We start from the raw sequence: 22,906 nt of genomic DNA, 5'->3' as shown, positions 1-22,906 counted from the left end.
TCCTAGAGAAGTTCTCAAGCTTCTACTGCTCCTTCCAAACTGACATAAGCCTGGAGGTGCCTTTACAGACATGTTTTATCCATACTAGATTCACTTCCAGTTTTTAAGTGTCCTGGGCTTTTGCTTATAGCATTCAGTTTTGACTGTGTTTGCCTAAGAAGCACACACTCTTCAATAGTTTTCTTACCTATGGCTAGTGAGTCACCTTGCTGTATTTGAGGAGGGGAAAATTGTTTCCGTAGTTTTCATATCATCAGCTTTCCAAACCACATCAAGAAATTAATTTGAGTATTTATATTTTTTAACTGTTTTTATATAAAGTGCAAATATTCACTGTGAGCTTTGGTTTTAAATATTGCCTTCTCAGAGTCCACTGATGACTTTCAGATAGTTGGGAACATGTTATGCCTCTGGCAGACACCCTGGGAAATTTATGAGTGCAACAAACCTCCAGTTCTTCAGGGGTCTTTGAATAAACTTACATGTCAGCATAATGAGAACAAGCAGCAAGATGCTGTTCGTAGTCAGGGACCTTATAAGTCTGCCCTGGAAAAGGAGGTTCTGGAAATTAATAACCTTTATAATCCAAGTTCTGCTTTTAAAATATAGATGAAAATAGTTGTGTGTGGATGTGAAACCAGATCAAAAAGAATGAACCAAACCATGGAAATGGATTTATGTGTGTGGGTTATTTATCAGCTTGGGCAACGTAAGTTGGGTAAATCTCTCATTCGACAGTGGCATCATATGATAAGTAGAGACTCTCATCCAATTGAACTGTGTCATGTGTTGTCCCATAAACTGCAGTCTACAGAGAGACAATCCTCAGCCACTATACAGCCACAGTCAGATACCTCCAGATTTCTGTAACTAAATTTCTGTAACCCATAGCTCTCTACACCCACTTTCCATAGCTCAGAAGTGAGTGCTGACATGTCTTTCAGTGCTTCAAAGGAAGACAGTTTTGGGAAAATAAACTTCCAGTTGAAAGTAGGTACAGTGAGCCTTCTATTGAAGTGAACAGGAGCAAGGCACTTGCAGGGCTGGGAGCACCACCTAACATTTTTGGTGCGGCAAGAGCGCTTCTGCTCAAGGTTTTGTAAAAACAAGTAAGTTCTCCTAAGCAGGTAGCATCATAAAACCCAGTTTCTGGAGAGGCATCAGGCTGTGGGCTGCTGATAGCTAGCAGCAGAAGCCTTAGTGCCTGGCACACCTGAGCAGAATGTGGGTGTTGCTGGGGATCTTGGTTATAGGCATGTGAGGTCTGCAGCACTGCCTTGTGCAAGTGGCTTTACCGAGTGTTTTCTGCAATGTCTGGGTGCCTGACGGCTGTATGCCATGGGCTGGACACATCCTTGCAATAGCATTTTCAAAAACTCTCCATTCTTGCTGGTGTCAAGGCTCTCCATATCCACAGTGGTGTGGTCCCAGGCTTTTTTCCATATTACCTTAAAGATTCTAAGCCTTAAAGTCCTTTGAGCTTTCCTCTTCCTGTGCATTTTAGAGCATCAAGGAGACCTGAGCCTAGCAGGAACTGTCAAACAGAAAGCATTGCTTCTGTGTGGCTCCCACATAAATATAGAAAAAAAGACAATTCCTGGCAAGAAGAGCTTTCTCTGAAAAAAAAGAGATGCTAAAATAATCATTATTTTGAGCCTGAAAAGCTTGACTTCACAAACTCAGATTAATTTTAAAGCAAAACTACTTTAATCCAGTTTGTTTTAACTGGATTTTTTCATTACTTAGCAAAAGAACAGGTGGTCAAGGCTTTCATATTTGGAGGCTCATATTGCATTTATGCTTACATGTCCTGCAGCACTCCACATCAGCAGGAATCAGCACTGTAAAATAATAAAAAAGAAATTAAAATCTGCTTCTATGTTGCACTGTTGTTTTGTCTATTGCTACTAATAGAGATTCACAGAAGAGTAGCAATTAAAAAACTGCTGGAGTAATTTCAGGTCAATTTTAATTATTTGTGATACTAGGAATGAAATGCTAATTACAGGTCAAAGTCGCAAAGGCTTACTGCCCCTGCCAGAGAAGCCACAGGCATATTTTCCCTGAGATCACATGCTTTGCTGCTTCAGGGAGACATCATACCCAAGAGGATGCAATCAATGAAAAGGTGCCTGAGGAGAGCACGTTAAAGCTAGAGAAGAATTCAACTTGGAGGGAACCAACTGCGTGTGCTTGGATAAGTCATAAGGCACATCAGATATAAAGGTGTTTGGGAAGGATAAACAAGGATCCATTTGTGTTGGTGGTAGCTAGGATGGAGATGTTTTATCTAAGGGACAAGAAATATTTGAGACCTTCATAGCACAACCAAACGCAAGTAGAAACTTGTTAATTCTCTGTTTGGCAAAAGATGAGCTATTGGCACCCCAAATCACTGAACTGGCTTAATGGCAATTGGCTTCCAAAACTAGCAAAGCAAGTGGAAGAAAGGGATGGGAAAGCACATTTCTGAAATCAGGAGGCCACACATTCAGTCCCTGAGAAGCTCTTGTCAAAGGTCTATGGGTGCTGAGCAGTTTTTTTAGGCCTTTATTTTATTTTTAGATCAGATAAATTTCTGCTGGCTAGACCCATTCCTTATGCTATCTCATCAGAGTAAAATGGTAAAAAAGGCTTTCCACTATGTGCCACACAGTGTAAGAGCCATTGTTCACCATAGCACAACTGTATCAGCAAAGGCTTGCCTTCTAGTTTATGAAATATTTCAATATATATTAAGTTTAATCCTATGAAATATTATTATACTAGAAAGCAAATACTACTAGTGGGACAGTTCTGATCAATACTGATGCATCTGCCTTGTATTGCTTAATACTTCAGAAGAGAAAAAGGCACAAATGCTATTAAAGGATTTTTTTTCCACTCAAGTATTTTAAAGTTTTTCTTGTAGCTGCTGTTACAGACCTAACCATAAAACCAGAAGACTGGCTGCACTGAGCCAATCTAAAGATCCAATATCCTGTCTTTGTCAGAGAGCAATAACAGATGCTTGGAGAAAGAATGTAAGAAATAGCTCATTTATAGAGTGATCTTTCCCCTGGTATGCACTCCCCGTTTCCAGCAATAACCATTTAAGAGTTTCCCGTGCCAGCATCCAGACCGTCATGTTTAATGAGGAACTCCTCTCACTGGGCTGTCACCAGGTTGTTGTAATTAGGTCCTGAGTAATTCTGCGCCAGCTGGAGCTGGGCACAGTCCAGACGGCTCCTGAAAAGGGCTCCAAGGTGCAGTCCCTGGGGCAGACCTCCTGCCTGGCACAGTCCTGCAAAAGAAGGACCTGCCACTCATTTGCCCCCCAGGTGGCAGGTGACTGTGTGTGCTGAGTCCCGGGCCACCCTCAAAGCCACCCTGGCACAGGTGCTCTGCTAGGCAATGTTGTTCCTTGGGGCAAAATGACAATTAAAGAAACAAAAAAGAAAAAAAAGGAAGAAATATGAAACACAAGCCTTTCCAGGAGCCTTCCTGAAAACTTTTATTGCTGGAAAGCTGTAACTTTGCATGTTTCAGGAAAAAAGAGATAAAACTTAAATACAGTTCTCTATGGTTTACTGATACAGTTTTCCAGGAGTTGAACATCCTTCTTTATGAATGTGTTAAGTGACTGAATAAACATGATTGCCTTAAACTGAAAGACAGTGGGTTTAGATTAGATATTTGAAAGGAATTCTTTACTGTGAGGATGATGTGGCACTGGAACAGGCTGCCCAGAGAAGCTGTGGATGCCCTATCCCTGGAAGTGTTCAAGTCCAGTTTGACGGGGCTTTGAGCAACCTGGTCAAGTGAAAGGTGTCCCTGCTCACGTGCCTTCCAACCCAAACCATTCTATGAATCCATGATTCCTCACTTAAGTCTAAGACCTTACTTTCTAGAATACATCAGATAAATCTTTGATAATTCCATGGTTTTCTTCCCTCCCTATATTTCCACATGAGAGCCTTGCCGTGTGTTTGAGGATGTTATGGGTCTATGTAACCACTCTAGCATCATGTATCCACATGGGGTGAGGGGTAGCTATGACGCAAAAGGGATCAGACTTCTGGCTCAGTGTCCTTGGATTGTACACTTGCCCAGGTCCCCAGGAGGCAAAAGGGCCCCAAAAGGCAGGGAAAAAATAACAACAACAACAACAACAACAATAATAATAACCCCCTCCCACCACAACAAAAAACCATGAATAATAAAACTGTATAAATCTTTTTCTTCTGGAGCCATGGACAAGCTATTCTTGACCTAAATGGCCTGTGGTCACACCCTTAGAAAGCACTGCTGGGCTCAGCTTCCTCGCACGTTCTTCATAAGGGCTTCCCAAAGGCTGCCTATTACTGAGATGGGAGGTGTTTTTCCACCTGGGAAAATGCAGCTCTGTAATTCTACTTTGTATGGTGAACAATTTGTGAACTTGACCATAGCAGGACTGGGGATACAACAGAAACAAGGGCCCATGCAGGAGTCAATCAGCAAACCAAACCTTAAGCATCAGAGAACTAGAGGTCTTAGGATGCTATATTACAATGGAAAAACCCACATGCATATACTTGCTGATGGGCTCAGCCCTTACACACTGCATTTTTAGGAATGTCTATTTGATTCAAGTTCAAGAACAAAACAACTTGTTTGCTTCAAGGCAGACACAGCTGTTGAGACCCTGCTGGTCCCTCAAATCTCAGGCTTTGAGCAACTGGTTGTGTCAACTGGAAGGGGAAACTTGTATTTTTCGAACTGCAAATAGGGATCTCTTTGGTGAAGGGATGGGTGATGTAAGAGACATCTCAGCCACCCCAGGTGAGCTCCTCTCTGCTGGATGCTGTTTTGCCACAGAAGCGAGCATTCCTGAAGGTTATCCAGTACCTGAAGAAAAATTCAGAAACATGATCTGCCTGCTGGCATGTGCTCAACGTCATCCATGAACACTTGTAAAAAGGCAGATTGGTGAAAAGTGAAGCATTTGGAAGGTACTGTTCAACCCCTTTGTGAAAAGCAATGGAGGAAACATGTATGATGAGCCCAATAAAAGATAGCAGCAAGCACCTTCAATTAGAAGGCTGTTATGATAGAGAATTGCTGCTTAAGCTTTGAACATCTCTTTCACCCATTGCTCTGTAACAGAAAAGCCTCCACGGAGATCAACATCACTCTCTTTTCCACTATCTCAACATAACCCAGACCTTTTTGCAGCTGTGCTTGTATATTGCTCCTTCTCACCTGACTAACTTCTGTGCTGACAAACTCATACAGGTTCAGCCAGATTCCTTTGTTTGAAAGAGAGCACTTTTACTGAAGAGGTTCACACCTGGAATAAAGCAGGGTGTCATGGTTCTGGTTCTAGGTTTCACTAATGCCCTTGGCTTTGAAGCAGCCTGAGATACCTGATACACCATCATCTACAAGAGGAAACGGTTTTTATTTGTGCTTTAAGGGATTCATTCTACCTCTGACTATTAATTTTGCAGGGTACTATGTACTCACTTGCAGGTGTTAGTAAAGATAATTTTTGTACCAATTAAAGTTCTGACTTGGTACAGAGATCATACAGCTTTGCATGTCGCTTTGCTCCTGCCTGGAGAACATATGTTTCCCTCTTAATTCCATACCTCAGCTTTGGGAACAGCACCATGATAAACAGTGGCAAGACCTGTCTTCCTGAGCTGTTCCTATAATTTAAAACAGAAGTTACTGGAGTTACATCTGAGACAACAGTTGCCCCTGATTACCCAGCCTTGCACTGCTGATGTGGTGAGCTCATCCTTACTACCATGTGTGACAGTAGTCCCAGTATGGTCCCATGTCCTTTGCAAATAACCCCTAAAGCCCACTGGCTAACATAATGACCCTTGAAGTTGGATACCCTGTTCATGGCTGCACCCACCACTACCATGACACCCCTGGCTCCTTAAGGACCAGCCCCACACTAGCTAACAACCAGGCAGTGGTGACGGTGGAACAGCAGACTCCAGCAAGGCCTTGCCTGCTCTCTTCTTAAGATGAAAATCAAACTAATGTCTGCAGGGAGGCTCTGTAAGGATTTCCTGAAAAATTATTTTATGCACCTTACATTCTGCCTTTGCTGTTGGCCATTGCACAGCTTTAGCAGGACTTGCAGCCATTGCAGGCCTTTCATAAGGAGACATACTCAGGGAAAAAAACACCCATATGCTCCTCAGCCTCATCTTTGTGGGCTGAGGGAAGTGAGCTTGAACAGGTTGCCCAGAGATGTTGTGGATGCCTCGTCCCCGAAGTGTACAAGACCAGGTTACATGGAGCTCTGAGTAACATGGTCTAGCGCAAGGTGTCCCAACCCATGGCCATGAGTTGGAACTAGATCATCTTTAAGGCTCCTTTCAACCCAAACCATTCTATCATTCTATGATTCTGTGATCTTTCCTTCATCTTTCTTCTGTGCCTTTGCTGCCTCAGTCCTCTAACCACTGCACGGCTCTTTGCCACAGCCTGCTTGTATTAATCAACAGGGTGATCACAGAAGTTTCCAGCAATTCCTCCACATGGGCTAACCCTCAGCTCCTCCCTCCCAGATAAACGCTGAAAATGGAAAGAAACAATGGAAGGTTTTTACACTAATTTGGGTTCCAGAGTATATTTCCTGCTGGTAGGTATCCCACTATACACATGAGAGAAAAACATCTCTCTCTTGCTGCTTCTCTCAGCACACAGAAGCTAAGCAATGCAGGCAGTGTTTAACCATAATGCCAAATGCAACAGATAACCACAACAGCAAACCAGCCCTGACTGCAAGGTAGCAATGCTCACAGGTTGTGGGCCGATTCCTAGACACCACTTCGCAGTGCACTTGTAGCAATTTTCAGATGCAGATGATGCAGATGGGCACTGCAGTTCAAGTTGAGGAATGCCCTGGTGAGACAGTTTACCCAGCAAATATTTTGATATGCGGTTTGTGTTAGATGAACACTTGAGGAGGAAGCCCAAAATGAATAGTGCAACACTAATGTGAAGTGAAGATTTGGACATGTAACTGAATGTGGGTGAACCACAGCTGGACAAGTCATTGCAAACAGCTGGGTACTGCACACATGTGGGCATCTGAAATGGAAATCAACCACATTAGTCTAAAGTGTCCACTAAGAAGGGACACAATGGGCTCACTGCAACCAAAGGGAAACTTCATGCTACTTTTAGGGGATGTTGTACATCATCCTGTGCCTTTTTCTCCCGTTTCCCTCTTATTGTAAAAATTTTTATGAAAAAATGACCCCAAGCACTCCCTGCTTTTTGTGCTAGAACACAGAAAGCAAGCTGCATTTTCAAATATTTCTCAAAATTATTAACTATCCATCAACAAACATAATCTGTAAAAGCATTTCTCATCTAATCATAGCTTGTAAGTGAGCATATGTAGATGCATATAGTTGGGCCAGAAAATCCAGAAATGAAAAGCAGGCATTGTAAAAAGCAGGTGTCACAGTTCTAATTATTGAGCATAATTTCTCTTTCCAAGAAATGAAATATGCATTTATTTTGTGGCATAAGGTTTCTGGTGTCCTTCGCTAATTGTTCAACTTTAGTATCTGGATTTTGAAAATGGTCTCACTCCTGAATTTTCCTGGGAATTGAAATGCAAATATAAGCTGCATTCCAGCTGACATGCAAATACCACAGTCATTGGAGATACAGAAAATGAAATGTTGTTGCTCATTCAATTTTCTATTACAACTTCTGTGCACATCATACCTAAGTGGGAATTCAGATGTTATTAGTTTCCCAAAAAGTCATGCTTCCACAAACAAAACAAAGCAGTTTTTCTAGAAGTACTATAAGGTTAATGAAAGGTCCCTATTTATATAATGATGGTAGAAATATCTTGTCACTGCATATCTAAATACTCTACAAACCAAAATAATTAAACCAACATTAAATCACTAGCACAGAGAGGTTCAAACTACTTATGTGTGTGTGTGTGTGTGCAGAGGCCAATGTAAAGTAATGCCAGCCCTCTAGTGTTAAAAAAGAGTTTACATTTGTCATAGTTCTGCAATACCTTATTAGAAGGCTCAGCTATTGAAAATTGCTGAAATGGTCTGTCTTTGGCATTTCTGACTATCCAGCTCAGGGGGAATACTGTGTTTGATTACAACTGTGGATGACTTTAATAGACTAAAACTCTGTAGTTAGATTGGCTCAGGAAACTGATCTTACAGACTGTACCAAACCCTTTTCCTAATGAAAAGCACTGATTTACTTGAAAAAGAAAGGCTTTGGTGAAAGCCATCTGATCCCAAGATGACTGTTTGTGTCTAAAAGTGAAGACAGAGACTGCTGTCCCTGGTTCTTGAGTGCATGTGGAGTAGCTGTGTGTCCACACTGCATGGTGTGAGACCCTCTGCAGAAGCCCCATCACTTCTACAGCCCATACCCTGGGCCCGATTTGCTGTCTTTGTGGGACTAGTATATAATTGACATATTCTTTCTGTTCATTGTTCAACTCAATCACCTGGAATAAGGCAAGGAATTTACTGCACCAGCCACAGGGTGAAACTGAGAGATGTCCCATATGCTCTGTGGTGTGTCAGGGGGGCTTGTAGGAATACTGGGGGCTACAGAGCTGCTCACACCATATTCAAGGGCTGCACAAGGTGGAGGGAACCCTACCCAGTACAGTCTCATCTGAAATGAATCCTGGGGGGTGGTTCCTGGTGTAAATTACCCCAAACTGCTCAACGATATCTTTGGGCAAAGTGGTTGGAATGGCACATGGCAGAGCCAGGGCTGCCCCGGCACCGGGTTCCAAGGATGCTCAGGGAGCAGGGTGTAAACTGGTCCTGAGACCACTTTTAGTTAGCATCTCAGCCACTTCTAGAGTTGCTAAGAAGGGCTTCCTCTAAGCAAAGGATGTAAAACCATATAATTAAAGGTGCGGGTATTAAAATGGCTGACGTGCAGACCTGTGGGAGCACTCTTGCCATTAGAGTAAAAGCATTTTATTTGGGTTATTTGGGTTTAAACACAGATCAATAGGAAAAATCTTTAAACTGAAATAAGCATTTCTACAGGTATTCAAACCGATTTAGAGAAATCAATGTGCAATAACAGGTTAAATTTAAGCTGGTGCAACTTCCTCATATAGATAACCTCTTGAAGAAACACGCTGAATTGATGAATACATATGAAGTTGAAATATATCTGTAGGCAAATGTCAGATAACTATTCTTGCTTTTGCTGATCCAATTAAAATGAAGGTTTTATATGAGGATTTTAAAATCTGGAGTATTTTATGGAGCAATTGGGTGAAGAGTTAAACTGGTCAAGTTCAGGACACTGTACTTCCTGGTAGAAGAGCTGCGCTGGCTATGAACAGCTGAATTCGATACCTTCTTAATCACAGCAGCTAAATCAATTCAGTGCATCATACCCTCGGGAACATCCGCAGCACAGGGGTGTATAAACTTCACACCTAACATCACTGACCTGAAAGTTTTGGCAGAAAAGCTTAGGCAAGCCTTTCTGTGCTTGTTGACTGCTCTTTGCTGCCCAAGCACTATGGTGACAGAGGTGTCCCTCTCCTGGCAGAGCAGCCTGAGGGGACCTGCATAGGCTCAGCCTCTGCTGGACTCTTTAGAACTTTAACTTCCCTCCACTGTGAGTGCAGTGGAAAAGTCAAGTTTTGTCATGGAGGACAGAGGCACAGGCACCTAGTTGCATCTACCAGCCTTAAAAAGGAAGTAATTGTCTCCAACAGCTGGGTGGACAAGGTGAGCAGGCACTGCAAAACTCACCAACAAGTGATGGTTGCACTGGAGGACTTGGCAGGCAGCTGAGGAGGAACTGGGAAAAGTGATTTTTTTTTTTCCTTGGTGATGTGTAGTTTTTGAAGTACTTGAAATGCTTAGGAAGAAGACCCCTGTGGTCAGCAAACCAACATTTTCTCTTAATCAGTTTCAGCAAATAGAGTAAAATGTTCATTGTTGTGCAGTTTTCAACATAGTGATAACAAAGGCAGTGTTCCTCTTTCTCCTGGTTGTCATTTTTCTGTATGACATTGTTCTTATGCCAGCTCAGGAAACATGGAATGCTTTGGCTTGGAGGAGTCTTCAAAGGTCATCTAGTTCAAGCCCCCTGTCATAGAAAGAGACATTTTCCACTAGACTAAATTGCTGAAAGCTTCATCCACCATAGCCTTGAACACTTCCAGGGATGGGGCATCCACAACTTCTCTGGGCAATCTGCTCCAGTATCTCACCATACTCACAGTAAAGAATTTCTTGCTAACACTGCTTCCAATGCAGCCCAGGATATGGTTGGCTTTCTGGGATGGAAGCTCACATTTCTGAGTCATGTCCAATTTTTCAGACAGATGAACTTTTTCCTGGTGGACTTAAAAGAAAAAAAATTAATCTGAGTGAATTTTTGTGCATGATAAAAATTTATAGGGAAAATCAGTTTTTCGTAACCAAAGTATTGACAATTTTTAGTCAAATACAGCAAATAGGTTTTGATGACACTTACAACTAAAAAGAAGAGTCAAGATGTGAAACTCTTCCTTTCAAAACTGAGGCGCATTTGAGAAATGGACACATTAAGAAAAAAGTAAAACTTTTTTGTTTTCTTAGATTGGTTAGAGCAACTGAGAAACTTGGCTTTATGAAGAAAAGGAGATTTTTTTTATTTTTAAGGAGCTGCTGAAATGAAAAAGCCAAAAAAGAACTAAAACTCAACAACCAGGTAACCACTTATATATTTTTTCTCCTTTTTTTTTTTTTTTAAATTTTATTTTTTTTTTATTTTTTTTTAATTTTTTTTCCTTTTTTCCTGTTTATTTTTCTTTTTCACTTTTTTCCCCCTTCTTTTTAAATATGCAGTGAACAGACTCCATAGGCAGTACGAATTTAGACAATCTGAGAGGTGAAAATACCTAATCTGTAAAACATGTAGTTTGGTGGAATAGGTGCTGAGCCCAAAAAGCAAGACTCGTTGCCCTTATAAACTAGCATCAGGTGCATTATAGTGAAATCATAGCTGTGTTGAATTCTCCATTTCTTGGGAGGACATACTGAGAATGGAGAATATGCTTAGACACTGACCACCCTACATGAAATTGGAGAGCAAAACCTAAAAGAAAACCAGAGGGGATGTGACATCTGGCTTCTCTGCCAATGAACTCAAGGACCAACGCTCTTCTTTTATCTTCGAAGGAAGACGTACTTACAAACAACAATTCCACTATGTTGACTTCCAACATGTGGAGGACCCCGCTAGAACCTGGCTGCCCAAGTCTCTAGGACACACTGATGTTTGCCTGGTGTAAACTAGTTTGTTTCCAATCTAGGTAAAAGTTTTCCTGAAACAAATGCTCACTGAGACATTGGAAGCTTGTGCCACTGGTGGCTGCTGCTTGAATTCAGAAAGAAGAAAAGTCTAATGTCAACAGCTCTTCAGGTTGATGGATAGTGGTGTGGTTTTTTTTCTCTTTTCTACCTGTACTTAAGACATTTTTTGCCTTTCCAGTAAGCTACCCTTGTCTAAAAGACACTTTTATAGGGGCTCAGGTAATTCACCCAAATTCCCCAGGGCAGATATGCAAGTCAGATAACAGCAGGAAACCAGTAAGGGTATTGGAATAAGCATCTGAGACAGGAACCTGTGGAAGGGGGATAAAATGCCACTGCCATACACTTAGCTCACTGATGGGTTAATAACTTGGTGCTTAGAGGTTCTTCATTGAGAACAACGGGCAACAACAGCTAATGGGGTCCGACACCAGCGCCCTTGGGATGAAGAGGAAGGTTAATTGAATTCTAGTGAAGCTCCCTTTGTGTTGCAGAGTATTTGAACAAACCAGGGCAGCCAACTTCCCAGCATCAGCCTATGCATTGTGGTAAGTTCATCTGTGGTATGACTAAACTGCCTTCAATAGAAGGAATGAATTTAGCCTCCAAAACTTAGTTTCGGGGAGATTGAGATAATCCTATTAGAAATTTTGTCTGACTACTCAGGCCAGTGTTTGTTTTCACTTGTGAAAATATTGCAGGAGAAGGAGTGGGCATTCTTGGATGAGATGGTGCTTGTTGCTGCTCCAAATGTACAACAGTGTGAACTCTTCTACTTCACTTATTCATGGACACCCTAATCTGCACAAAAACAAGAGCTGTGGGCACGTTGTGAAAGAAGAGAACAAAACAGATTATTCACACAAAGTCATTTGCTTGCTTTTGGCATCTAAGTCTCCTTTGGCTTTTCAGAAGCTGTGATACTAGTCCTCAAATGCAGACAATACTGAACGTAATGTTATTTTGAAGATGTTTAAGCCTGATTGTTCCACATTAGTTAAAACAAAGATGGTAGTTTCAGCTTGCCTGACAAAAGCAGACTTTATGTTTTCAGTTCTTAATTCACTTGGATGTCTTCCAGTAGCAAATGGTTTCAGGTTATTAGTTTCTTCATTACAATAGTGATTGTCTGAAATCTGACATGACTTTGGAATGACACTGAGATACATCTTTGCTGCATGTTCTCAGATTTCCAACAAGGTGTTTTTTATTTGAGCACTGACAATATGCACTCACTTTTTTACCCACCCAAGCTGTGAAGACTTTTACAACTTGCTTCCTAAGGAACAGAGCTCTCTTAGTGGCTGAAAAGAAGTTTAAACACCTTCCTGTTTTCACTTGTATAGGATAACTTCGTAGGTAGTAATATTCCCCTGACAATTTTTTGTTTACCTTTGCTTAGGATCTATTCTTGTTTGAACTTTTCTCTGAGGCTGTCTGCACTGACTCTGATTTCCTGTTGCGCTATTTCCACTTTGTGTCTCTCTATTGTTTGTGCAAGCTGTTTGAACTCCAGGCATTCTTCAACTCTCTTTTCTGCTTCTTCACCTTCATGTTTAAATGTGCATTGGTTGCTCTGCCACAAAGGAGGAGGTTATCATCTTCTTCAGTTATGTTGGGGGTATCTCACTAAGGAAGTTTTTACCTTAACCTAGTCACCTGGGTGCTCTAGTATATATTACTTTCATATCTTTATAACTCCATTCCATTTCTATATCTACAAAAGTAAAACGGGACACACACACACACACACACAAACACACACACATGTCCAAATTCCACAGCAAACAAAGAAAAAGTGGGTTAAATAAAAACAAATAATGAACAGACTTATTTAGTCCCATCTTTTGACTGAGACTCTTTGTGGCACTACTGATGAGGTCAGTTGCTGGAGTTAAAAAAAAGAGGCCCTCCAATTACAAGAATTTGAAAGCAGCTCTAAATAATCTAAATAAGCCACAGAGCTAGTTACTATGCAGCATTATCACAGACAAGCCAGGTATAGCGAATGCAGTTAGAATGAAAACTCTAGGGAGGGATATTGTTTAAAGCAACTCACTTTTATTGACAGTGTACTGTAAGGCAAGGAAAAAATGTTTGCCAGATTTTTTAAAAAGAAGGTTTGCAGCAAGAGTGATCTGCAGTTCAATATATTATTGAACTTTCAAAGATAGTATCTTTTATAAATCCAATATTTATCTTTTTATCGTATATACAAAAGCTTAACTTAAACAAGCACAAAACAGAACACAAAATAATGGATTTGCATACGAGGTTTTGTTGATGGTTCATAATCTAGTAAACAAGAGAATGCACACATTCTGTTACTATAGAGTTACATTTGACGAGATTTAAACTTAAATATACCCCAAACCACATTAAATGCCCAGAAAATACAGATGTGTTCAGTATGACTACTTCAGAAAAAAATCTAAACAATGTTCAACCATACACTGGGAACAAAACATTGATAGATGCCAAGAAAACTGTATTTCATGGCCAAAACTAATTTTGCATTTTTGATGAAGGCATCTGTGTGTTTTCACTGTTGTATTCTGACTGTTCTACATTAATATCTTGGCAAGAAAAAATTTTCCAAACACTGGCTTTTGTCTGCTTTTGAAAGGATATGTTTTTGAACTGGTGATGTAAATAAACTGTGAGCCTCTTAGAAGATCTCACATCAGGCCATGTTAGAGCAACCTATCATTTCCATAGGAAACAATGGTAACAGAAAGGTCCCAGCTATGCTAAAAATCCCAGTCGGGGGACAAGGAACAAAATCTGCAAACTCTGAGTTCTTCCCTGAGGGAAGGGCACATTTTTACCCCACATTTTTTGACAGCCTTAAATTCTGAAACTAACAAACACTGTTGTATTTCATGGCTTTTGTTCTCTACCTCCATATCTGTATAGCATTGGCCTTTCACTGGAAAAACTTTTATGAAAGCGATAGCTGCTTTTTCACTGGCGATAATGTAGCACTATTAGTGGTTCATAAAATAAATGAAGGCTAACGTCTCAAAATATGATGCATTAGGATAAAGGGGACAAAGGTACTTAACCTCAGTACATGTCATGCCTTAGCTTTGCAGGGCTGTAGCATGAGAAGTAACATAGGTAAGTAAAATTTGCTTCTACCTATATAGGCAAAACTGAACGTATTTTTAAAGACATACAATACTGTTCTGTAATTAGAATCCCCAACATGCTAATTTTTATCACAGAAAAGAAGAAAATTATTTTACAACTACACAAGGAAATGGGACCCAATTAACAGGAGAATAATGACACCGCACTTATATGTAGCCAGTATATTCTGAAAATGAAGCATAAACCCATGTTTTTCAACTGGAGGTCTTTTGCTGGATGCTTAAATGCACAGTTTTCATGTATTTTTTTCTTGGGTTTTTTTCCCTGTTTTCTCTATGAAAATCAAGCTCTTTGCATAATTAACCACACCTCAAAGATATTTACATTTTAAAAGCCAATCCTTCACCTTCTGATTTTAAAATGAGTTATGCTGTATCTTGTATATTTTAAAAAAAGGTCCAGAAAAAGCTTAGAATTGTAATTCAGAATCTGTACTTTGTAAAAATACTTCCCTTGAACATGAAGTCAGTGCTGACCTCTTCAGGTCATTTGTGAATAATAAAATCTTTCTAAAGTAATGTTAGTTAATAAGAACTGAGTGAAAACATAAGATGAAATACATTACCCCTGTATTGTAAAGTGTTGCCACTTTAAAGTACAGTATAGGTTGAAGAAAAACACAGAGGTGTGTATATCAAAATATATTTTCACTATGATTCTACAGAACACATGAAATCTTTCTATACTCTGTCTGCCAAAGGCAATATAGTCTTTCTGGCTTTGTTAGTACTGCTATAGTATACAGGTTTCTTAAAGTACAGTTAGTACCTATAGAGGTCAATTCTAACACCTAAATGTGTGCTATGCTTCATATGGCAGAAGGATAAGCATAGAAAAAATTTATGACATTGATTTTAAAGAAATTGTACATCACACAGTGTCTTTAATTCTAAACATAGAAAATAAGACTGTACTTGAAGTGGTTGTTGTTGTTGTAGTATGACTTAAATGTTTCTCAGATGTCAAGAAGGTCCTCTCCACTCTCATCACTCTCCACAGTTAATTGTCTTGTCCACCATTTCTTGACTTCTGATCCACAAGAAGCAGCATCAGACATAGGATTCATTTTGCATGCAACAGATTTCATAGTTGAACGTCCACCAAAACGGAGGTTGACTGAAGACACTGAATGGCTTAGTGGTTTGGGGGCTATGAAATCAAACAGAAAGTTCTGTATTAGAGTAGATCTGCTTCTTGAGCATTTTTGCTTGGAATTCACATATACAGAACTAGCTGGAGTGGGGGCACCTTCAAACTGATTTACTGCAAAAAGAGTAGGGGTCTTTTCTAATGTTGTTGTGGCTTTTTGTTTGGCTTTTTTCTGTTGCTGTTTTTTGTTTCTTTGTTTTTTTCCCATCTCTCACTGTTCACACTGCTCCCACTAATCTGCTGGTAGAGCAGTTTAATGGAGCAGTCCCTCATTTCCTTCTGCTGGAATAACTGATCCAAGAGACGTCTTCCTATCCAGCTAATTGCAGCCTAAATATTTTAGGCAGTACTTACATGAGCTGACCTGCTGGCAAAATGGTCAAAGTGGTAAATGTGAGGAAAAGGGGAGGAAAAATGCTTTTAGGGTTGGCAGCTGCACCTAGAAAATGATACTTTACTATGGCCTAGGGGTTGAAGCCAGTACAAGGTGCTGGTATGGTACTAAAACATGTCTAATTATATAAACCCCACAGTTGATCTTAATTATGCTATTCATGATGCTAAATACATGTCTTTGTTGGACTGGAGGCAGACTACTTATCTGTTGGGCGCTGTACTATGCATGGAGATGACCCTCCTTTTTAGGACTATCCACTGAGGAACATTCAAGATTGACATGGACCAGGTCAGTGTTAAGAAAGAAAAACCTGAGCTCCTCATTCTCACCTGAAAAACCTGTCCAGTTGGCTACAGCAGTATGATTCCTCTTTAGCAAGCTTCCTCTTTCACTCTTTCTCTCTGTTCCAACAAAATGCTGATCTTTGATGCTCAGTGATATTTACTTGGAAAACATGGATTGCAAGCTCTCTATTAAACTATCCTGTTTCTTGGACAGGTACACTGGTCACAAAAGTAGGGTCAATGGTAGTCAATAGCATAGCATGACTATCTCTTCCCCTTAAGTATGACTGGGGTCTGAACACTGGCAGCCTTTGAAGGCAGCACTCTGACTCAGAACAGGACTGACCGATGACAGCTGAAAGCAGGTTGATGTGCTGCTTGTCATGGGTGTAGCAGGCTGTAGAGGTCAATATACACTTTGAGACTATTTGAGGTGGGGGAGACACGGACTCTTGAAATACGGACTTAATAAGGCATCAGACTGCAGCTATGCACCTCTCCCACCCTCCTATAAGCACCCTCCTCTATGGCATAGCCTAGCCTTTTTTCTTCTAGTGGACTGTAGTTACTAGAGTAACCTGTTTCTGAGAAAATAAATGGGACACTGATTGTACACATGGCCAATTCCTGTCTGAAGATCTAAAAATGTGTTATTATGGTTTAAGTTATAAATCATACATCTGGCATGCTTAGACAAGACAAGGCAGTCAGAAATTACTACTGTTGTTGGGAAAAAATTCATTTTCACCATACTTCACATGACAAAAGAGAACTCTAAATGCACAAGATGCTATCCAAACATACAGGTCGGTACAGTCCCCAATCCAAAGGTCCTGAATAAATGAAAAAGTAAAAAATGCAACCACCTGCACAGGGCAGTTCTTGAGTCCATCTTCCAGACTTTCAGAATTGTGAAAAAGGGGAGAAGCTGCTTTGTTGTAACAGCCATGAGGGTAGGAAAGCCCTGATGTGGGTGTAAGCAGCAGCCAGGGGGCAGAACTGTGAACCACGAAGCCTCTCATGGCCTTGTTATTGTACAGCAGCAATTTTGCATGTAAGGACTCTACTGATAAACCTTCTTCACTTACCTGATGGCAAGCGCCATTGTCCAAATTTACGCTGAGGTTTCCCAGCATCTCCAGAGTCTTGTCGATAGCCACCTCTGTCAGAAAGTGTGGGGCTAAGGAGCTGCTGCTGGCTACTCGTCTGAACAGAGATAAAAGAATCTCAGTCATAGTTCCCCACTGCATGGGTATAATCCTAAGGGGGTTATTTTTCTATCCTGTTTCAAGCTTTTTCCATGAATAAAACAAAACATATTGCCATTTGTTAAGGCAGCATGGTTTCTATTCTTTAAAGCCCCAGAAAACTACTAACAGACAAATGTAAAATGGGCTCAATGCCACTGTACAGTCCCATTGAAGAGTATGAAATTATTCTCAGCCTTCTACATCCACTGTAGAAAGTAGCCCTTATGCTGTACTTTTTGGGTTCCCCAGCCTGGAAGAGCCCAGGGCTCCTGCTCAGAGGACACAGTATGACCAGTATTACCTCTCTTAGTGTGAACACTAGTTCAGGATGCCTGAACTGGAAAGCTTCACATCCCCAAGCCTGTACAAAGCTCATGCTGGAGCTGAAAGCTGGTGCTGTCAGAATTGTACAATTGCCCTTTATAGTGACAGCAAGACAGCTAACTATGTTGGGGAATTACTGCCTTAGACCATCTTGCCTTTACATCTGACAGTAAAGACCAAAGCAAAACAAGGTATTGCTTTCAACCCTTTCAGTTAAAATGGTGTTTTAAAAAAGAAGAAATAAGAAACAGGGAAGTTTTCTGAATTTGTTATGAGTAGCTGATAGTTTTCAGTTTAACATACCTCTGGTTGTGCACTGTTATCTTGATTAATAGCATTCATATCTTCACTTGGCTGTGTTGTCTCAATGCTGGGAGGATTCAGAAATCGGCTCAACTCCTGCTGTTGACTCTCTCGCAGACTATGGATAATGCTGCACGACTGCTGTTGTTTCTATCAAGGCACAATATGTGATGAAAAAAATGTTCTCACTGGTGTGTCACAGTGTTTGATTTTTTTTAAAGCATTCTAAATATTTAACTGAACAGCCAGATGTGGATCCCAGGTGCATCGATAAAGATCCATGTATCAGATGTTGCTATTTAAATAAAGTGACTTCCAGCATATTTCTAACCTTTATATAGGGAATAGAGGATTAAAATCAAGAATTATATTAAGTGGAAGGCATGTTGCTCAACTGTTGGTTTAAACCTACAGTTTAAACACACACAAAGTTTCTAATTGATGAGTTAAAGTTCTTCCAAAAATAAGAAACAAGGAAATTGTTAGAGATTCACAGGAAATTACATGAAGGCAATGAAAAAATTCTGATTTCTTTCATGGACTTTGGAACAGGTTGCTAATAAGACTGAATAAAACTGTAGTGAAAACCTTGGGACTAAGTATAGATTTATAGTACAAATAGAAAAAGAAACCTACCACCATTATGATCTTACAATCTAATTTGCTTTTAAATTAAAATAAACAGCCTTTAGGAAGGTTTTCACTTTCCTGGGTAGTTTTCACATGCTCCCTCTAGAGACACTTGGAGAATAATAAGAGAATTTGAAAACAGATATTAACTTCCATAATTACATTCAGTTTATAAAAGGTTCATATAATGTGAAATGATCTGAACCATATTATTGGAGTGAAATGAATAGCATATTTACTTTAACATAGTGTAGTTCAGTATCATAATGAAATGAACAACAGAGTTGAACAAACCCAGAACTGAGAGCTGAGACTAAATTTACTGCCATTGTTATTCATATACAGAGATGAGATAAAAAATGAAATTATGTATCATTGAACACTGAGGTTTCAGCTGGAATGTACATTACATTCAAAATGTCCTGTTATGATTTTTTATACAGATTGCTATGGAAAACCTTCAATCACAAGAAGTAATTTTTTATAGAAATAAAAAATATATGTGTCAAAAGCTGGACTCAGACTTACAGGAACTGAAAAATCAGTCATCAGTGTAACCAGGTTGTGATTTTTTATATAAAGGAAGAGTTGGTTTTGGAAGACAACATGAGAATAACTGCAAAACCTAAACAAAATTTTTTTATTTTTTTTTTAATATAAATTTATCCAAGCCAAATTTCAACCAGCATATATTGTAGCTATCCTGAGCAAAGGTAAAAATGTTTCTGACAATCAGAAGCACTTCATAAACAGAACACAGAAGCACTGGCTAGGTTTATACGGGTAAGTTAAAGAGACTGGGATTGCCTGCAGTGCTGAAGACAAGAGACAGGCCAGGACTTGTGTGATCTGGCTAAGCTTCCCTCTGTCTCTAGCTTCAACCAATGCCTACTGGCAGTGGTCTCCACCCTGATATGCCTGGAGGACAGTGATGCTCCTACAGCGGTGGTCTGGGAGATCATATGCAGTGGTCTGGGGGTATATGAGTACACATAGGCCAAAACTGGCCAAAACTGTGCTGAAGAACATGCTAATGGGTGATCCAATCCCAGCCCTGAGCCAAGCCCTTGTCCCTGCTTAGTTTACTGGCTACACAGCTACAGTGTGCCATGGTTCATATACCTGCTTTACATGTACACATACTGCTCATTTGCACACAAAATAACTGTAATGGTTCAGTCAAATGATTTATCTTAATACAGGTTCCATTTGAAGAGTCATTTTCAGGTGACAGATCTACCAGCAGAGGCAAGGAAATTATACAATTACATTCTGTGAGGCGGGATTAGGCCTATGAAGTTTCATCAAATTATATTGTTTTTTTCTTTATTCCTTTGACTTTGGTCTCTGCACATGCCTCTTCCTGCTCTATCAAAAATACAGATAGATTTTTGTCAGGAAGACAGGTTTTGCCTTCAAAAGATGCTTATTTTTGTTGCACTTTCAATTGAGCTGTAACACACAGTTTTTTGCTGAGTTAGCAAATGCTACATACTTCTTCAAATAAGTATTATCATGACTCCAGAGCAAATGAAGCACAGTGGCAGCAAATTCCAGCAGTGTTGAACAGTACAATTTATGCAACCATTTAGATCCTGGTTTTGCTTGACTTACTGCTCTGATTCGCTTCAAGCACTTCTTCAGCCACATGCGTATGGTCTGTTTGGCCACCTCCTCTTCTATGGTATATTCCAGCTGTTCCCTAGCAAGCAGCTCTTCCAGTTGAAGACTTTTTCTGATATCAACAGACCTATATGAAAGCATGCTGGAAGAAACACAATTTATTTATTTTTAAATGCTGGTGTCATTACATTTTAATCTAGAAAATCAAACTTCATACCTGAGACTTTAGTGCAAAAATACATAACGAGGTTGTGTGCAATAAATTCACATTTGATGCTAAAAAATTGCTGAGATGATTCCAGAAGAGACTTGTGGTGCTCAAAACAAAGACCTTATCACCTACATGTAGCTATTGAAAACAGGCGAGCTGCTGAACTGTGAGCAATTAGGGCATTTGTGGTGGTGTTTTGGTTTTTTATTTTTTTCCCCCCTAAGTGTTTATGCTTGGATAATGTTCCCATTTCTATTTTATTTCCAGTCAGGCTTGCTGTCATGTTGCTACACTTGAAGGTGCAGCATTTCATTAGAAGGATACAAGAACAACATGTGACTGCTGTTTGTGACAAATTGCCTCCAATGAAAATCTTAAAATACTTAGAGCTGATTCCCTAATATTTTTGCAGGAAAAAAATGGAAATCTAATTTTTGTACTGCATTTAAAATTGCAGTGCCTCTGTGGCTACCAGTCTTGCCTTTTCCCAAGTCTAATGACTACCTGTTAGCCTGGAGGGAAACACAGGCCATTATATATCTTCTAAAAATGTAGAGAAAATCTCAGGGTACCTGAGCACATCATGAAAAGTGACATCACCACCATTGTGAAGCCGCTCCATTTCATAGCACATGTGCTTGAACAGCAGCTTGTCCTTGTCGAGATCCACCTCCAGCCTGCCTCGCAGAAGCCTCAGCAGAAATTTCACTCGGAAGGTAGGGATTACCCCCTGTGTGAAATTGCATAATAGATGGTAAATTATTACTGCAACCTAACAACCAGCTCAGACATTCAACTTGAACAGTGAGAGAAACACGATTTCTCCAAAGACTCTGTGCCTAATCCTAGCCTATTTAAGTCACTGTGAATACATTACTGAAAAATATGCACATGAAGCCAGCTCTTCAGCACATTCACAGAAGTCTTTGCTGTTATTTGACTCATATACAGTCTATGTTGGTCATTTTGCCAGAAATTTTCAAAATTGCCTGGGGATTGAGTTTTTCCATTTGCATTCATCTGTAATGAGAATCATATGCCTGAAGAACTGACTTTGAAAAATGGAAATTAAACTACAATTTAAACACTCACAGCCAAGCCTACAACTCACTGTAAAACCTGTTCCCTTCTCTGCATCTTTGGACAGAAGAATATTGGGAGTTTTTATTTTATTCTTTTTTTAGGACTCAAGATACTTCCCTTTGAAACTGTGGTACTCATAATATTCAAATATTTTTTTCTACTGAATAAGCCTGATCGGAACTATTTTTGCTGTAATGTGTTGTTCCACATCAGAGAGATAGTGTCAATGCTGGGCACAATGGATCCAGAACTCTCTACCTCTATCAGTATCAGCAGCTTCCATCTCCAGCACAGCCATGTGCCAACTACAAGGAGCCAACTTGTTTCACTGCCATGTTGTTCATATTCAAATCTTAGTGATGTCATGAATCATTCAGATGATGACTTCATTTGTGTGAGCATCTGAACACCTCAGTCTCCCAGATGTTATTCTTACTCCAGAATCACAGAATGGTTGAGGTTGGAAGGGATCTATGGAGCTCATCTTGTCGAATTCCCTCTGTTTAAGCAGGGCTTCCTAAAGCCAGTTTCCCAGGACCATGTCCAGATGTCTTCTGAATATCTCCAAGGACAAAGACTCCATAATCCCCCCTGGGAAACCTGTGACAGTGCTCAGTCCCCCTTACAGTGAAAAAGTGTTTCCTGATATTTAGAGGAAACCTCCCATATTTCAGGTTGTGCCCATTGCCGCCAGTCCTGTCACTGGGGAGCATGGGGCAAAGCCTGACTCTGTCCTCTTTGCACCCTCCCTTCAGGTATTTGACAAGCTGCCCCTGAGCCTTCTCCAGTCCGAACAGTCCCAGCTCTCCCAGTCTCTTTCCTCACAGGAGACATGCTCCAGTCCCTTCATCATCTTTGTGTCCCTTTGTATGTCTGTGTCTCTGTGTACAGAGGAGCCCAGAATTGAACCCAGGACTCCCGGTGTGGCCTCACCTGGGCTGAGTAGAGTGGAGGACCCTCTGCCTTGGCCTGATGGCAATACTTTGTCTAATGCAGCCCAGGATACCACTAGTCCTCTTTGCTGCAAGGGCAGTGGTAGCTCATGTTCAACTTGGTGTCCACCAGGACTCCCAGGTCCTTTACTGACAAGTTGCTTTCCAGCTGGGTGGCCTCCAGCATGTACTTTGCCCTGGTTTATTCTTCTCCAGGTGCAAGACTGCATTTTTCCTTGTTGAACTTCA

At 40.4% G+C, this 22,906-nt stretch overlaps 1 protein-coding gene across 7 annotated transcripts in view; it reads right to left on the bottom strand.

The window, feature by feature from the left end:
• Window positions 1-13,359: 13,359 nt before the first annotated feature.
• Window positions 13,360-22,906, bottom strand: part of NALCN (sodium leak channel, non-selective) — a 223,297-nt gene continuing 213,750 nt past the window's right edge. For 5 of the 7 annotated variants that reach the window (XM_051780569.1, XM_051780575.1, XM_051780571.1 and 2 more), the window contains 6 exons: window positions 21,215-21,372; window positions 20,423-20,573; window positions 18,179-18,328; window positions 17,390-17,507; window positions 16,347-16,418; window positions 13,360-15,620 (listed from right to left, as the gene is read on the bottom strand). In XM_051780569.1, coding sequence (XP_051636529.1) covers window positions 15,427-15,620; window positions 16,347-16,418; window positions 17,390-17,507; window positions 18,179-18,328; window positions 20,423-20,573; window positions 21,215-21,372 — 843 coding nt within the window. In that variant the 3' untranslated portion in view covers window positions 13,360-15,426. Of the gene's footprint in view, window positions 15,621-16,346; window positions 16,419-17,389; window positions 17,508-18,178; window positions 18,329-20,072; window positions 20,177-20,422; window positions 20,574-21,214; window positions 21,373-22,906 lie in introns of those variants that run through there. The other 2 variants (XM_051780573.1, XM_051780576.1) reach the window with 2 other exon arrangements.

The sequence above is a fragment of the Manacus candei genome, unplaced genomic scaffold (assembly GCF_025592945.1).
Source record: "Manacus candei isolate 608988 ecotype Guabito, Panama unplaced genomic scaffold, ASM2559294v1 h1tg000014l, whole genome shotgun sequence".
NCBI lineage: Eukaryota > Metazoa > Chordata > Aves > Passeriformes > Pipridae > Manacus > Manacus candei.
Note: the sequence above shows the minus strand (reverse complement) of the source record. Positions and strands in the feature narration are given on the sequence as shown.